This window comes from Bombus huntii, chromosome 9, assembly GCF_024542735.1.
Source record: "Bombus huntii isolate Logan2020A chromosome 9, iyBomHunt1.1, whole genome shotgun sequence".
In the NCBI taxonomy this organism is placed as follows: Eukaryota; Metazoa; Arthropoda; class Insecta; order Hymenoptera; family Apidae; genus Bombus; species Bombus huntii.
Window position 1 is genome coordinate 5304278 of NC_066246.1, and position 16938 is coordinate 5321215.

At 47.0% G+C, this 16938-nt stretch overlaps 2 protein-coding genes across 9 annotated transcripts in view; one reads left to right on the forward strand and one right to left on the reverse strand.

The window, feature by feature from the left end:
* Positions 1 to 80: 80 nt before the first annotated feature.
* Positions 81 to 16788, reverse strand: LOC126869485 (neither inactivation nor afterpotential protein C). 7 transcript variants are annotated; one of them, XM_050626087.1, is made up of 24 exons: positions 16630 to 16788; positions 11827 to 12063; positions 11568 to 11749; positions 9914 to 10018; positions 7360 to 7748; positions 7195 to 7285; positions 7023 to 7118; positions 6769 to 6954; positions 6509 to 6697; positions 6234 to 6433; positions 5707 to 6047; positions 5435 to 5645; positions 5229 to 5370; positions 4696 to 5157; positions 4218 to 4507; positions 3896 to 4158; positions 3690 to 3764; positions 3353 to 3534; positions 3075 to 3271; positions 2616 to 2716; positions 1864 to 2081; positions 1604 to 1803; positions 1436 to 1526; positions 81 to 1361 (listed from the first exon to the last, which is right to left on the reverse strand). In XM_050626087.1, the coding sequence occupies exons 2-24, from the start codon at positions 12038 to 12040 to the stop codon at positions 1026 to 1028; spliced, it is 4761 nt and encodes a 1586-aa protein (XP_050482044.1). In that variant the 5' UTR covers positions 12041 to 12063; positions 16630 to 16788; the 3' UTR covers positions 81 to 1025. The 7 variants fall into 7 exon arrangements, 6 of the variants coding, with proteins under 6 accessions (XP_050482044.1, XP_050482045.1, XP_050482046.1 ...); XM_050626088.1 differs by lacking the exon at positions 16630 to 16788 and adding an exon at positions 13199 to 13568; XM_050626089.1 differs by lacking the exon at positions 3690 to 3764.
* The window catches only part of LOC126869491 (protein Wnt-6-like), a 56761-nt gene continuing 49855 nt past the window's right edge, over positions 10033 to 16938 (forward strand). The window contains exons 1-2 of one of the 2 annotated variants that reach the window (XM_050626108.1): positions 10033 to 11257; positions 12361 to 12566. In XM_050626108.1, the coding sequence (XP_050482065.1) occupies positions 12480 to 12566 (87 nt within the window). In that variant the 5' untranslated portion in view covers positions 10033 to 11257; positions 12361 to 12479. The remainder of the gene's footprint in view (positions 11258 to 12360; positions 12567 to 16938) is intronic. The other variant, XM_050626110.1, reaches the window with a different exon arrangement.

The window sequence follows — 16938 nt, forward strand, 5'->3', positions numbered from 1 at the left end:
GCTTCGAGCTGCTGTATTGCGTTCACTTTAAGGAAACGAGACACAAGCGTATGGTTTAAAAAATCAAATCGTTATGTTCTTTATTTTTATCTTTATTTTTTAAAATCTTGGTAACATTCGTGCATCAGTCAGTTGACATTTTTATAAATACTATATATGTACTTCGTAAAAGTGACAGGAGTTTCGTGCTATGCAATAGAACCGGTCGTGCAGGGTGCACTTTGTTGATAATAATTCGATTTTTTCGCGAATGAGTATCATTGCGTGCAATGAAGCGTATGAAAGCGAATTTAAACATAAACCCTTAAGTACCTTTGGCATCCTGTTCATTGTATGATATTCTCGTACATTGTTGTAACTTTTTTTTAAAAATGATTTCCTATTATTATTATTATTTCTTTCGTTTTGTAATAATGTAAACACCCGTTAACGGTTGAACAAGAGTGTATGTTTGCGCGTGTGTGTGTGTGTGTGTGTGTGTGTGTGTGTGTGTGTGTGTGTGTGTGTGTGTGTGTGTGTGTGTGTGTGTGTGTGTGTGTGTGTGTGTGTGTGTATATTTGTCGAGGCCAATAAAAAAATAATGGTCATATATCGCACATTGGTAAGGAGCATTGCTAACTGTTGGAGAAGACAGGCAGATAGAAAAACGAACCATTCGATGAAAATTATTGTACGTCGGACAAAAGTGGCGATGGTCGCTCGGGGCGCGAATGAAAGTTACAAAAGAAGTTTATCGTCGAATCGTTGCGGTAACTTGTTTCCACTTAAAAGACAAAAGAAGAAAAGTATTAAAAAAATATACGTATGTACATATTTGTGGATAAAAAAATTTCTCTCCGAGTCAGCAACGTTAGTGGATTGGGTATCGTTTTTTCAAATCATACGAGTCGTGCATTTGTTTCCATCGGGACAGCTACAGGTACCTTGCAGGCTTCTCTTTTTTTTCTCGTGGTATTAGCAATTCCAACTAGTCCAGTTTTTACCGTGGTTCGATACATAAGGAGTTTTCGTCGTTGGCTCGAATTTTACAATTCGGCCACGTAACCTTCGATAACGATTCCCGGTGCAATTTCTTCGGTGACACTTTCCGAGACCACGTTGCTTCGACCCCCGGTACCCGTCCGATCTTCTCCCCAGGCTCCCTCCTTCGCATATTTTTCAGACATTCTGACCATTTCATTGGGACTCCATTCGGGAGAATCTCTGCGACTACCTCCGCTTCTGTATACAACGTGTGACTCGTTTTCGCGATTCCCACGATATCCTGAACCTGGCAGTGGTGACGGAGAATGAGAGTAGCTGTCGTAAACGGGTGTACGCTTCATCGACGCTCGATGATGGCTCGTTTTTCTCAACATCGCCTGTTCGAACAAACGTCGACGATTAGATGGAACGCTTACGTACGCGTCTGTGTAATTTTTTTTCCTTGTCTCACCTGAAAGTTGAATGGTGGTTCATCGCTGTCTTCGTTACCGTCAGTGTTACTTTTACGACCGATCATCTGTAGTTCCCGAATCGGATTGATGCTGAAACGAAAACGAAAAGAAATTTTCCTCAAGATCGTCTGATAACAATAGTTCGGCTTAACTTAGCGTGAACGAACCGATTGGCATTGCCGCTACTCCTGTTAGTTTTATCCTCGTATTCCCAATCGTGGCTGCTGGTATCTACGTTGCTTTTACTTCGAATATCCGAGCTATAATTGTCGACGCTGCGCGTCAAGGGTGGTTGCGATTGATTGAACGGAACAGGTGGAGGCGGTGCGTGTTTTCTAGAGCGTATCGATCCGGTACTATCGTAATTCTGAAAAGAGAGATGGCCAGGAAATATGACAGCGGCAAATAAGTCGATAGCGAAACTTACTGAGCGAGGATTATGAGCGTTAGCAGAAGGTACAGGACTACGATTGCTCGAATGATGTTGAAATCCAGAGTTACCCATTCTGTTCTGGGACGACTCTTCGGGTGGACATCGGACCGAGATATTCGGGTCTCTGGAAAACGGAGTGTCGATCAGACTCTGTCCCTCGGTGCCCGAATGCGCCACTCGCTGTGGCGAGTTCGTTGTTTGAACCTCGACGTCTGAAAAATGCAGAGCAATCCGATGGGGAGTGAGTTCTCTCCGAGGAAAAGAGTCGTCACTCGCCTCAGGTAATCGAGATCTTTTTCGTGTTCTTTTGTACTCTTTTTCCACGCCCAACACGAATCTCTCAAACGAAATAATCTTGCGTGACAATTGATCGCTATCGACGATTCGAAATTAGTTACTAATTGTGCGATTAATTGGCTGAATTGATCGTAATTACGACTGAAAGAGAAAGGGAATTTGATGAAAACGCGCCGAGTCGGCCGAGCTACATACACAGAGTGATACGGAATCGGAATCGTTATCGTTTGTTTGAATTTAAGGAGTAGATTACTATTCGGGAAAAGCGTATCCGGAGCACCCTGTATGCGTACTCGGCGAACTCGGATCGGACAAGAAGAAAGAAGAATGATATTTGAAATGTACGAGAAAGATATGAAAAAGAGTTTCGTTTTCGCGTTGATAAAAGTGTAGAAGCGAGTATCGGTATCGATGCATCTCGACTGAGCGAAACAAAATGTGATAGGCACCTCTGGTACGACTCTTCCTGTTGGCCCACGGCACTGTTTGTCTCCGTAATGGCGCGTCCCAGGCTTCGTGCTCATCGTCAGACGCCGATGACGACGCGGATCTGCGAGAACGTATTTCTCAGTTGACGCCACAAGTCTCCGAAGAGTTCCTAAACGACTCTTACCTCGAGATAGAGACGGCACAACGGAGAACGAAAAATAATGACAAAACAGCGTGCGTATATAAAGTGCAACGCGGAACACGTGGGACAAAAACAATCAAGAAACATGAAAAACGTATTAACACATTTCAACTCTTGCCTTTTGCGTGAATTTCTTCGCGATTGGTTCTTAATAAAACGCGAACAAAACATAGAAAATTGTGCGTCAGCTACACACGATGCGATTAATGGTGAATGACATCTAATGGTGAGGGTCGACACACAATATCGGTAGGAGAAGAGCGTAAAATCGACTCACCCAACACCTCTCATTCCACTCTTCATATCGGGAAAAGGTAACTCTTGATGAAAGTTGAAAGGTAACTTGTGCACTTGGGGTGGTTTCAACTGGCCTAAATACGCGGACGTGGAAACGTTTGTATCTACTCGATCTATGGATATTTGTTCATTCGTCGTCGTGAGAGATGCTACTATCGCTTGATTGAACAGATGCACCTGTTTGTGAACAAAATTTCCGATGAAACCACTCGGAAAGCTATCTACCCTGTTCCCACACTGGAAATGGAAATCACTCACTTGTTGCGAGAACTGCACGAGGTCTTGATAGCGGGCTGCACGGTAACGTAGGAGGACTTGGAACACGCTCTTCGACCTCCACTTGCTGCTGTAGAATTTCATCATGTCCATCGTTTCCGGATCCATCTTCCCCTTCCCCAGAAGAGGCGCTGTTTCCTTCCTCACTACGTGCCCCCTGTATGCTATTTTTTCATATAAGAAATCGCTTGATCATACAATTCTCGAGAAACGTCGTGAGCGAATTAATCGAATACACGAATGAAAATAGCAACTATTAGGCTCGTCAAAAATCAAATCTCTTTTGTCGCTCGCTTCTTTCTCGTCACCCGTTCCCTACCTTTTTGAATCATCAACGCTGCCTGATCTTCCGACATGTCCACCGATTCGTTCTTGTTTATAGACGCTTTCTTCACTGAAAAAATACTCGTTAAATTTCTCGACAGGGATGGAAGAAGTACGAGCCTCTCGAAAAGCGAAAAACGCGGCGGAATGGAGAATCGGCTCGCACTCGATCTTGCTTCTCCTGACAAACAGTTTACCTACCAACTTCTTTCTTTACGCTCTTCGTGATCTTCGACGCCATGTTTTTGCGTGCCAAAAAGGCCCTCATCATGCATTGAACTTTTACTATCTTTTTCACCTGAGTCTCGTACAATCTCGAAAGGTATTCTTCGTTGTAATACTTCAGAAACACTTTAGTTTTCCCAATTATCCAGCCTTCCATTTTTAATCTGATCAGTAGCAATCGACAGTTGTCTTTGGTAATTTCGACATTCTCGTCGAAATCGAAAGCCAGGAATTGATACCTAAGGCCGAAGGATTATTTTTATGTGACAAAAGTGACGTGGATACTCGAGGAGATTACCTTCGAAGAAATTCTGGGAAAGATATTCTATGTGGGTAACCACGTTGCCTGGCTCTGGCAGTGTCAAGGACAGCCAACGCTCTGATCTGTTGTCTGACAACGTCTCGATAAAAACCACGAGGCGCCCCTTCGAGATCGGATCTTATGCACCTGATGAAATGGATACCACTACTTCCGCCACCTGCCGAAAGGTTCTTAAGGATTTCGAGGCTGGTGGATTTAAAGGTAGCCGCGCACGTTCTCAATTTCCGTGTCTGGGAGTATTGCCCTCGGGATGCGGTGTTATACCTCTGTTTATAAAATAATAATCGCGAGGTGATCACAATTTTTACATTTCGATTCTTTCCATTTCTTCGGTAGACCGTCGATTATAGCGTATCGCTTTCTTTTACCCTTCCGCTTTTCGTTTTACATTTCTCTACATTTATTTTATCTTCTACGAAATACCAGACATTGAAATTATATTAAGCAATCTCACCCTTGGTTTAGACGTTTCCTGCATGAGCGCGCCCCATTTGCCTTTGCTCGTCTTCTTTTCCGCAATTTTCGGATGGTCAACGACAACGGTCAAATTCCCAGCTTTCGTCAGTTTGTTCGTGAACATTTCTTTCACGGTTTCGATGGACGATTGCCTGAACGTTTCGATTATTTCCGGAGGAAGAAAGTCGCGATTCTTCTCGGCAATCTCGCTAGCGTCGTAAAGCAATTTCCCTGTGTAATGAGCGACCGTAAATTCGTGAGAACTCACCGCTTTTATATAAACATTGCTCGATCGTTGCTGGATTTTGTTTATGATATATTGATAATCGAGCATATTTTTCGACGCATTATCGATTATACTGAATAAACCTCTGTCTCTGCTCATTAATTGATCTATCGCGTCTTTGTTGTCGTAAAAGTGCAAACGTTGCATCGGTATATCCTCTTCTTCTTGTTCTTGCTGTGGATCAGGATCGTTACAAAAATCTTATCCGCCTAAAAATTCGAGTAGAATTTTTCACGAAACCTTACCATTTCCCAAGCGAATATCCTTTGGTTGTAATAACACTGCATTTGTTCGTTCATGGTGTTTACCACTAACTGCTCGAGCCGGTTGGTCGCGAAGCACTCGAATCCAAACATGTCCATTATGTTAATCGCATATTTGTCACCGCTGAAAGGTACGCATATATTTTAGATAATTCCGTCTTGTTAATCAATTTCGTTTTGAAACTCACAATAGAGCACGAGTAACCGTAAACTTGAAATTGATGGTATTCGTTATCCAGTCGACCAATCGCTGATAGATCGTGTTAGCCAATACGTCCCTCGCTTCTTTCGCTTCCTCGCAACTGTGCCTTCTACGTACGGCATTTCCCTTTACGATCACGCAATAATTAAGCAACGCCCAATTAAATTTCTTTTCGTCTAGGTTAAGAAGTTGGGCAACTGAAATACGAAAAGTCATTTAGACATAAACATTTACGGATAAAATATTGATATTTCATACCTCTGTTGGCCGCATCGTGGTTGTCCATGTCAGCTTCCCCGTTGTTACCTTCGACGAAACGAATTTCTCCCAGATTTAAAATCGCTGCTAATATCTTCCAGATAGTTTCGCAATACTCTTCCATTTCTAAGATTGTCAGATTTTCCTTCAGTTCTTCGAACTTAGCCACGTTCCCGCGTGGATCGTTTCGAACTTTGAACGATCGTTTCCTCTCCGTTCCCTTCTCGCTTATTCTGAGGTATCGCATCCTTCTTCCCGGTGGTAGATGATACTGTTTCAACTTGCTTATGGCGTCGAGGCCGTCGTAAAAGTAGTACAGCACGTGAAAATTCGATTGATTCCTGTCGAGAAGATATATTTCGCGACTACCGTGACCAATCGATAAACGTACGATTAGATCTACCGCTAAAGTTGCAACGCAATCTCGAAATCTAACATACGAGTAAATTGCTAGTTTTAGTTGCACAGAATCCAGTAATGGAACAACCTAATGCGCGCTAGCGTAAATAGCAGATCACGATATTAACCTGTCGCGGGTAGAAACTCGCCACTTCTCTAACTGATATAACCAAAATATGGCGCCGGAGGCTTTCCCAGAACTTCCGTATGTTGTCTCCAGTTCTAGCACGCACCTGGTCGAATTAGGATTCAGAGGCGTGGCAGCGTTGCTGAAAGCGTGAATCACTTTAATAGCTCGCATTAATCTCGCCCCGATGTCTTGCAAGCTCTGGAATCAAACGCACGACGATCAGGTGGAAAAACAGCTTGTTCGGTTTACGCGATTCAGCCGATAATCGCTTACTTTTCCTAGATACATGAGATGTCGGACAAGGTGCATCAGGTTGGTCGTTTTCCCCGAATTGCTCTCGCCGGCTAGTAAAATATGTTGAGCCTCTTCGTTGTGCAGCACGTCTTGGTAGGCGCTATCGGCTACAGAGTATATGTGAGGCGCGTTATCCGATCGCGACTTGAATTGGTATTTCGTGTGATACTGGAATCAAGGGAAGTGTCGATAATTAGTGCGATTTCGTTTGACGGTTTAGATCGGTGCACGATTCTTACATCGGACCCGTAAATGTCCTGTTGCTCGTTCGGATTTAAAATCAAAAGGATATCGCCAATAAAGCTGTGGTAGTAACCTTGCCGCAGTCTCTCGTGTAGTTCGTCCAAAATCGTATCTTCCGTGAGCGTCTCGAGAGCGGCTAGATCTTCCATGAACATAGGTTCTAGAGGGTCTGTTTGATGAGTCTGGAGGAGAGATAAAAGAAAAGTATATCTAGCGACAATAGACGCGTCACGTTTGCTCGAAACGTTACCTTCAGGAAACCCTTTCGAACTATTACTTCCGGTCTTCTCACGTGTTTGCCTTTCGCACAGACATCCGTCATTAATATCTTGATCTCCTTCGCTAGCTAGAAACATCGTTCTCGTTATCACCTTCTCTACTCGGACTCGCGCTGTTCCTGGAAAATCTTTTTACCGCCTTACCAGAAAATCGTCCGCGGATGAATCCGCTAGAAAAGGGTGTTCGGCTATTTCCGCCATGAACGGTCTGTTCTCAGGATTTTTCTCGAGACATCTGCAACGACATTGGAATGAAGCGAACGTCAGTGACGTAAAAGTGTAATATTCGTGCGTATTTGGAGAACGTACTCGGCGATAAAGTCGTTAAAATTTTGCGACCAGTTGGACGGTCTGTACAAATTTGGCGGCGGATTTCGAACTATTTGGAACAACGCTCTGGTGGGATGCATATCTTGAAACGGTGGCTTTCCGTCAGCCAACTCGATCGCTGTAATTCCGACCGCCCAAACATCGGCTCTGCTACCATATCCTTCGGAGCTGTTGCCTTTGCTCATGGCCACCTCCGGTGCCATCCAACTCGGCGATCCTATACACGTGTATCTCTTTCCCATTTCACCTTCGAACATCTTCGATAGCCCAAAATCGACCAACTTCACTTCTCCTTCTTTGGTCAGTAAAATATTACTGCCGCGAATATCACGGTGCATCACGTTGTGCTCGTTGAGATAAACCATCGCCTGAGAAACAGGGTGACTCTTTAAGATTTGAAAGAGGACGAGTGGACGAAGCGCGATCGAATATCTCAGGTCTGGACTTCCTTCTTCTTTCGATACTCCGTAGCGCGATTTCGTCGGCAGAGTAGACATCGGTACCTTCTCGACCTTCGCGGGCATTTATTTCGCGTGTAATTTGCCGGCATTAAACGTCAACGTGGCCTGATTTACCGCACGAGCGACCGTGGACGAATCGCTACTGGGTCCATGGAACACGTACCAACTCGAACAAGAAGGCGACGTCCGAAGAGAAGAAGAAGGGGTTGCGTGCACTTTACGAGAAAGGATGGTAAGACGAGCAAAGAGAGACAAAGAAAGAGAAGAACGAAGCACGTAGGAAATCCCGCACGTGTGCGCCATAGGTTGAAAAACGCTTCTGTAAATATGGTCGCTGTAAGCGGAAAACGCATCGATGTCCGATAATTTCATTCGATCGGAAATCAATCGGGTCGAAGACGATACACGGGAAAGAGGTAACATATCTTCTGTCGTGTAACGTACGAGAAATTAGAGACGATCGAACGCGTAACACGGCGAACTGACGACGCCGCGACGGTAACGCGCATCGAATGCTCAGCCTTTCGTGCTACTTGACAGTTTCATCGATCCTATCTTTTCTTGGCAGCGCGTATGAGAAGTTGATTGGTCGATGGTTCCGTAAGCGTAGCACCGATATATAGAGAAATAGCATCCAAGGTAGGAAGTATTCGCGCGCGAATTCGTCGAGGTTTGAGGAATCAGGTTCATGAAGTTCTCACGGCGAAGATAATTAGCAGAACCCATCGATTTTACGCGGTCCCGATGTTTTTGCAGGGATACCGAGCCGCGAACCATGTCACGAGCACGTCTCGGGTATACCGAACGGAAAGGAAACGACGCACGATTCGAAACGGAAACGCGCGTTTTACCCTCGGCGCCGATCAGGTTGCAGCGTTTGACGCGTAAATGACACCTGTTCATTCCGGTGTCCAGCATTTTTTTTTTTCTTCTAAATGTTTCCTTGGTGTTCGTTCGGTTTCCGTAGTTGTTTCGCGGACCGCGACGCTCGGAGAGGATACCGAGTCGGAGAAACGTCTCGTACGATATTAAGGTAAATTATATTCCAGGAGGAAAGAGAACGGAATTATGGAACATTATCCCATTGTGACCGAGCGAATCCTTTCCCTAGTAAAATTATAGACCTCGAGGCGGGAAACGTTCGCAATTCGCCCGTGTCGCGATTCTTCGTTATTCCTTGGTTGATCCTTTTCGTTCTTACGTTTCTGCCGCGAGTGTAAGGTCCTGTGCATCCTTAGCCGCGCGCGAGATCTCCAACTCTGTCCTTGACTATAACGCGCGCGCGCGAGCCTTCTCCTGGGACAGAGAAACGCGAGTACCGGCGTCAGAGGAGAATGGGACGGAAGTCTTTGCGCTCTTGATCTCCGCTGGATGCAACCGGAGAGATCGCTGTGCGAACAGCGCGGAGAAGGGCGAACGAGCGGGCAGCCTTTCATTTGCGAGCAGGTTAATTAGCGAGCTATCTCGCCTGTCTTATTTGTAATTTATACGCCGTAGAATGCGGCCCATTGACGCGCGTCTTTCGCGATCTTTCTCGTGCTCCCTGGTTTTGCGCGTACGTAAAAGCGAATACGTACTCGGTGAATGCCGTCGCGAGTTACCCCGTCGCGCGAGACCAGCTCCTTTCGTCGACGCCACGCAAGACATTCGGATCGCGTTACGGAACCGACTACCTCATTCCCTCTTCCTTTGTCCGCTTTCCGACGTCATTTTTACTCTTTCTTCTCCTTCTCCTTCTCCTCTTCGTTTCCTTTAGCTTCTTCCATTCGACTCGAGTAACCTCAAAAATGATTCTTCTACTTGCGACGCCTATGCCTGCCTGGTCGCAATGACACTGGGTATACTCGAAATATGCCAAAGGATACTACAGTTGAATCGTAATACGGGTAACCTGCTTTTGGTATCCTGTTCTCCGTTGCTTTCGGTTTCGTACGCATTACAAAAATGCTGCTCGTTCCAAATTAAAGCCCGTAAAAAGGAGTGTCGCGAAATAATATCTAATACGAAGAAATTGCAGTATTTCCAGCGCTTCGTCAAGCTTCATTTCGCTCTATCAGCTTTGCGAAATTTACCTGGATCACCTCCTTCAAGATAAAGCCTATGTGTTCTTCGCGCATTTTCTTGTCCATAGCTAGAAGACCGTGCACGAGATCCATCACAGTGCCACCCTCGCAGAGCTACAAATCGTACAAAGAATATTAAACAATGAGACAATAGAAGGTAAAACTCGCCAGCTATAGGAGGATGCTGTTTGCGTATATTAAGATACGTAAGAGAGAGCCACTCTGATGTGCCGATTCTTAAAATTATATCGTAATCACGGCTTAAGAAAGCAATCTTCGATTTGAGTCGCCACTTCGTACGTCGCGTTGATAGCTTGGCTTTAGCCGCGAAATTGAGGAAGCAATTTAAATCGAGTATTCGAGGAGAAGCTTAATTTTCCTAGTGATTTCGCGTAATTGCCTGCGATCTCGATATCTAAGATTCGACGTTAACGGTTCCTGTTTCTATTTCTAACGCGAGACTAGCGCAGTTTCATCAGGGATCTGGAATCAAGAATTTTATTCGCGTTCTGGCAAATTCGTCATCGTTCGGTTTCGTGTCTGTGAATCTGGATGGGGAAGCTCTTAGTCGTACAGTACGAGCTTTAAGCGGACTGAACAAGCACGCGATGCACACGGTCGATGCATTCTTTCGGGCGAAAGCGCATCGAGCGCTGCACGAAAACTTGGTCTACTGGCAACCGTAAAACCTGCCCGTGATACGATATGAAATACCATCGGCGATAAATCTTAGCTACATTGTCGTTGCGTGTCGTTCCTCTTTTCCAGCTTGTTCCTTGCCTGCCGCTCTCCCGGTCTGGTCTTGCCTTCGCGATCGTTTACCGGGCTTTTTACCGGGATCGATTGACTTGCAAAACCGTCGTTATTTTCTTTGTTGCCCGTGCCAAGCCACCTATTGTACACCTGTTTCTTTACCCGTGTTCTCCATCTTCGCCCGTACACTATCTCGTGACTGTATAATCCTCGATAACGAGCAACTTATCGTTCTATCGTGAAATTCGTTTTCAAATAGAAACACATTGGTAAATTTTAAATTACAAAACGTAGCGACATCGTGTCGAGGCTGCTGCGTCAAAGGAAGAAAAACGGAACGTCATTGATATTTAGAGAGCAGCAGAAAGGTTGAACGTGCACGCGTATACGTTAAATCGAATATCGACGTTTTGCTTGAGATAAGTAATAATATTTCGGGCGCACCGAGGAGGTCCACCCGTAAATTAGGGCCGCGACGTGCCAGGGCTCACCTGCGTACACGAACGAGTTTAATGATTGTTTAATGGCCGCGCGTGTCGTAAATTATCCGTGTATTCGACCGTCTCAAATGCTTGAAATTGCCTCCGGGTCCTGGCATGGGTACGTACAGCAACTCTTCCATCGCCGTTGCCATCCGTCTTTTTTCTTTATTTCTTTCCTTCTTTCTCCTCACCCACCCCTTCGGCCTCGTCCACCCGAACCCCACCCTCGCTCCTCTCATGCCGTGTCTGTTCGCGGTCTCCAAACTTTTCTTTTTTTCTCCGAAGAATTACGATGTTAGAGGAGTGGCGTTACGGGGTATATCTCGGGATCGATGTTCAAACGCGATATAAACGTTTCAGGCAAATAACACTTACGTCGTATGCGATAATGCCGTATACTTCGAGACGAACCCTCGGGCAAACCTTACCTCCATGACGAACCATATTTGATCGTACTCGGTCTTCTTGCCAGATCTTCTGCGATAAATCCCATAAAAGTCTGGCAGATTAGGATGAGACGCAAAGTCACGAAGAATCTTGTATTCCTCGATGATCAGGGATTGTGACTCAGGAGTGAGTTTCTGCACCTTCACGGCAACTCTCTTGTTTCCTGTAAGAATGCGACGCGTGTCGAAGAAAACGTATCGTGAAACTGACAGTTGTAAAAACCGATTGCCGAAACTGTACCGGCTTGTTGATCGATCGCTTCGTAAACATCGCCGCACACGCCAGAACCTATGCACTCTCTGAGCAGATAACGCTTTCCGGGATCCTGTATGCTATCGAAACGCTGCAAGGTGCTTCTTCCTCGATCGTCGAGATCGTCTTCGTGCTCACCTCTGCCTCCCCCGCGTCTGTGCTGCTCCCTGCCACCTCTCCTGTCGTATCCGTACTCGCTCATTTTCGGTCGTTTCTCGTCGCTGTCTGAAACATCGGAAAAACAAAACGATTGCTCGTTCGATATTCTGTTAAACGCGAGATGAAAACAGAAGGAGAAAAAGTTGTGGCTTTGAGCGGTGGAACGAACGATTGCGCGATCGAAACGTATCAAGAAGAATCGGAAATGATGATTCTATCGTGGATGGCAAACAAGAGGAAAAAGAACGGAAGAAATAAAATTTAAACGGTTCCGATCGAGTTGCATAGAGGGAAAACCTCTGCTCGGTGCATTCCATGGAAACCGCACGACAAAAAGTTCGTTAATTTTGTTCTCGTTTCCAGGATAGAGTGCTCGCGTCGATGCAGCGGCATAGGAAGAGATCGTCGCGTACCTCTTCACACTCACGGGAAAGCGGGACCGGTGCCTCTTTCCATCTGTTCGAACGACGAGATGGTCGAGAATGACTCTTCGAAGAGAACGCTCTACGGATTTTTTACGAGAGGCCAGGTTCGGCCGGTCGAGGGTTTCATGGCGCATCGGCACAAAGGTGAGTGCTAATTATATTCTTTCTCGAGTGCCGCGTGAACGAGTGGTAATCGCTAATTAGTAGCTTGCTTCCTGAATGCTTCTACGAGGGAAGGCTAAAGCTGCGTCAGGAATTCGAAAGATATCGCGTTCGGTTCTGGATCGGAATTCATCGCGTTTCTCCTCCGTCTCCTGTCTACCGTGTGACGCCGAATATAGAACATTCTCTTTTCGAGTTCTGAATATCTTGCGATAACCAACGAGCCGTGTTACAGTTGTACCGATTCGTCGTTCGCCGGGTAATCGCGATGTAGTCGGGGCGAGCCAGTATACGGTAGAACTTGCGGGTTTTCTGTGGCTTTCACTCTTCCAGCTATGATCATGGATCGTACGACGACGTTTCACAATTTTTCAGACACTGTCGATACTTTGACACCGTTGCTTCGCGCGATAACGCGATAACGCGGCAATGCGGTAGGATTTTTTTATACGAAAAGCCGAATTGTCAAACGTCAGTTACGTCGTTTTTTTCGTCGTCCGGACCTCATCTGGTACTTGTAGGGCTACGGAAACTGCTGTACGGCAATGCACATCCCATTTATCGGATCCTACGGATTGCGTAAGGGTTACGGTTGGCTCGCTTAGTTGCCTTACCAAAGACACGATCGATGCGGTTCTACTTTGGCCGACTCCATGGATCTTTGCTTTTCTCTATGTATAGCCATTATTGCGTGTGGGCAGTTGATAAGCTTCGTTGGCACGAAACTGCCAGCGGGAATCTCTTCGTTATTGGATCGTTAGTCTAAGTTACGTAATCTCCTCGTCGAATTCATTAGCGGAGTTGCCAAGGTAATAAGTCGCGTTCGGCGACAGCTTGCCTCTGGTGAATGCAGGTTACTCGTTCTGTACTAATGCGTTTAAGTTTCCGCGATTCGTTCGGTCGGTGGCGTGGGCTTTCTCTCGGTCTGATCGGCGATGACGATCCCGCGAAATCGCGTGAATCTCGAGACGCTGATCCGCGAGAAAACGCGAAGGAAAAGCGAAAATGGAAGAGAAGAGTGAGAAAATAGGAGAGGAGAGGGGAGAGAGAGAGAGAGAGAGAGGTGTGGGATGGTATGGGAGGGGGGAGTGAGTAACGAGAGGATTCGCGTCGTTAGCCAATTCATTTATTCCCGGTGGGTCGGCGCTCGTCCAGCATAATCCGTCGATTTGTCGGCGCGGCGTGTCTCGTGTAATGCTGCTTCTTGCCGCTTCTTGCCGCTTGTAATCGAAGAGGGAAAGGGAAAGGGAAAGGGAGAAAGGGTAAGGGAGAGAAAGAAGATGAGAGAGGTATGGAGCGAGAGGGCGACGCGTCACTGACTATATGTGAACGAACGGACGTAAGAAACTCGGGTTGATCCACGATGTCCACACGATGGTTCTGTTCTGTTCTGCTCGTATGCGATACGACGCTGCTCCTTCGCTTCCTCTCAGTTTTCTCAGTGGTCTCTCGCGAACGAGCGCCGCGCACCTTCGCTCCTTCCCCTTGTGCTTCTTCCTTTTCCTCGTTGCTGGTCGTCGAGCGGTGCAGGTTTATCGGTACGACAGGGCGTTAAATTATTGATGCCCGACTGCGCGTCGCGAGAAGACGAACGAGAAGAAAGGAAGAAGGGTAGCGAGGTAAGGACGGGTCCTGTGATTTCAGAAAAAGCTTTCCGTGCCACTCGGTCCATCGGTTCTTTCTCTTCGTCTTCGTTCTCGCGCTGGTCCGCGAGTCACGTCCTCTCTCTTTTCTTCTTCCGAGGCGAACCTGTGCAGGGCTCGCGCTCTTTAAAAGGGAACGAGCGTGGGGGCGACGAAACGATCGTTGTGGGAAAGTTTCGCGGACCTACACGATCCTCCGGTCGAATCGAAAATCGGTCATTCTCGATCGACGACCATCTCCTTCGCCCGTCATCTCCGTCTCCTCGGTCACCTCGGTCACTTTCGTTATCTTCGTCGCTTCTATCGTCGTCCGACCTATTTCTTCTACTCCCGCGCTCATCTCCCTTCGCTGCCGATAAGACTAAGCGAAGCGAAACGAAAGTTGGGCGGGTTCGAAGTTTCGAACGCAAACTCCCCGAAATGAACCGTGTGGGAAAGTCGATATCCGTTGGCCGAGGAAGGTCTCCTGCTATAGCGCCGGAATGTTAGCACCGCGAATCCCTGGGAAGAAGCAGCAACGCCAGTAGTGGCGGTGGAAGAAGAAGAAGAAGACGAAGAAAAAGAGGCGTAGAAGCCGAAAACGATCGGCAGCCGACCGGTTCGGACCGGTTGAAAAGGGTTCGACACTCCTTTCGCCGGAAAGTACGGTAAACTGGTGACAAGTGGCTTGTTCTCTCACTTTTCTGTTTCTCCGCAGAATCATCGTACCTTTAAACACGTCGCGTCTCACCTCGTTAATCGGAAAAACTAGTAAACGCAAATCGTCGTTCTCTTGATTCGGCGATCGATTCCCGTTTCGTCGGCTATCACGCCGCCTCTCGTTCTTTGCGGAAAAACTGGTGTACCGACGTCGTCGCGTATCGGTGCGCGCGACGATATCGAAGCTCGCCGATCGACGAGTCAGACGGATCGTCGAGGTACGCGGATCTCGGTGGCAGACGAGACGCGGTGTTTTCCCCATGAGGCACGAGGCTTCCGCTTCTTGCACTTCGTTCTCTCCTTGTTTCCCTTTGCTTCCCTCTGCTTCCCTCTGCTTCCCTCTCTTTCTCTCCGCTACCTTTTACAGATTCTCGAAGATCGATCCTTTCGGCAGATAACGCGTTCTCCTCTTTGGGATTCCGAGGCGGAGGTGTCGCTATTCTCGCGATCGAGCCAGGCTCGAAAAATCGCTCGTTCGTTGCCGGTCGTACGTTATTTCCGTCAGGGGGTTAATCGATACCGAGAATCTCGCCGCTGTTCTTCTTCCTCGAAGCTCATGCAACATTTAACTTTCCGCTATATTCTCCTCGAGCTCGCGGCTCGCGCTTACGATTCCCTCGTCTCTTTCTTTCGATCTTGTCTTACCACAATGTACCTCTTGTCCTTTCTTTTTTTTCATCTTCCTTCTCGTTCTCGTTAGAAATACCGATACGTCGGTCCAACTACCGCGTGTCCGTCTTCGTCATTCTTGCTCGACCGAAGTTGGTTCGAAACGACACCTGCCTGGATTTACCTCCACGGTAGCTGCACCGCTACGAGACGAACGTTCTCCGCGGGGCTCGCAGCTCAGCTACCTTCCGTCTTCTCCCGTTCTCTTTGTATTTACGGATTTCTCTCTTTTTCTCGTCGCAAAACATCCTGAAACACATGTTCCGGCACCTTCGAGACGCGCACCGTGGAACGTAAAGCACATCGCATATACACCTTCTTTCCTTTTTCCACTATTCCTCCTCTTCTTCCTCTTCTTCTTCTTCCTCCTCTTCTTCCTCCTCCTCCTTGTGGACACGCTTCTTCCAGTCTTTCCTCTTTTCCTCCCTTCCTCTCCTTTTCACCAACTCTTTGTCTCTCTCTCTCTATTCCGATCTTCGAGCGAAACTTGTTAATTGCGGTATTATTCGCGATCCGAAAACGATAACGATGTCTCGGCAGCGAAGTTCGCGATCTCGTGTCATCTCGAGGTCGTTCGCGATAATACGGCTCCTTCTGAGAGTTCGATCGGGTTTGGAATAAATACACGTAATCGGAATATATCGTGAAACTTCACTCGTTCGTCGAACGATCGCTTTTCGAATCGAGATCACGTTGATCCGCGAGGTGATTAGACCCACGAGGCGTAGAAAGAGTCGTCGCGTAATTAAACTAACAAGAGGGAATTTTTTGGCGACCGATCGGAAGGGCGAATCTGACGAGAACGAGATCACTGGCTGGCTGTTTACGCGGCTTATTCGAATTTTTTCGACGGCTCGTCGCTGATTCTTTTCATCGGATTTCGGAGAGTCGACACGCTAGAGATGAGTTTGCCTGTGTAAAGATCTAGCAACGGACGAAACGAAGGGTTTTCACGGAAGGTGCAAAACACTTACTCGTAAGGGACAAGTAACAGGGGAGGGATGCTCTTAGCGTTGGCTCGCGATGAAACTCACCTCTAATTAAAACGTCTGGCAGGTTGTGCAGGCCCTGCGGCGTCCACCCTCGCAATGTTCGCAATGCTCGTATGCCGGAGTAAGAGCCGAGCTCTACGACGCTCGTGCAGGGTGGTAGTCACGATTGCGTCGAGGGGGTGCTGCTGGGGAGGGGTGCTTGGCTTCCATGATCCAATAACGCCGACTTAATTAACTAACTGCTAACTCGCAAGCCTGTTAGCTCATTGATTTCGTATGCGAGATCGTCGTCCAGCTCTGACTCGCTCTTTCTTTTTCTCTCTCTCTCTCTCTTTCTCTCTCCCTTTTTCT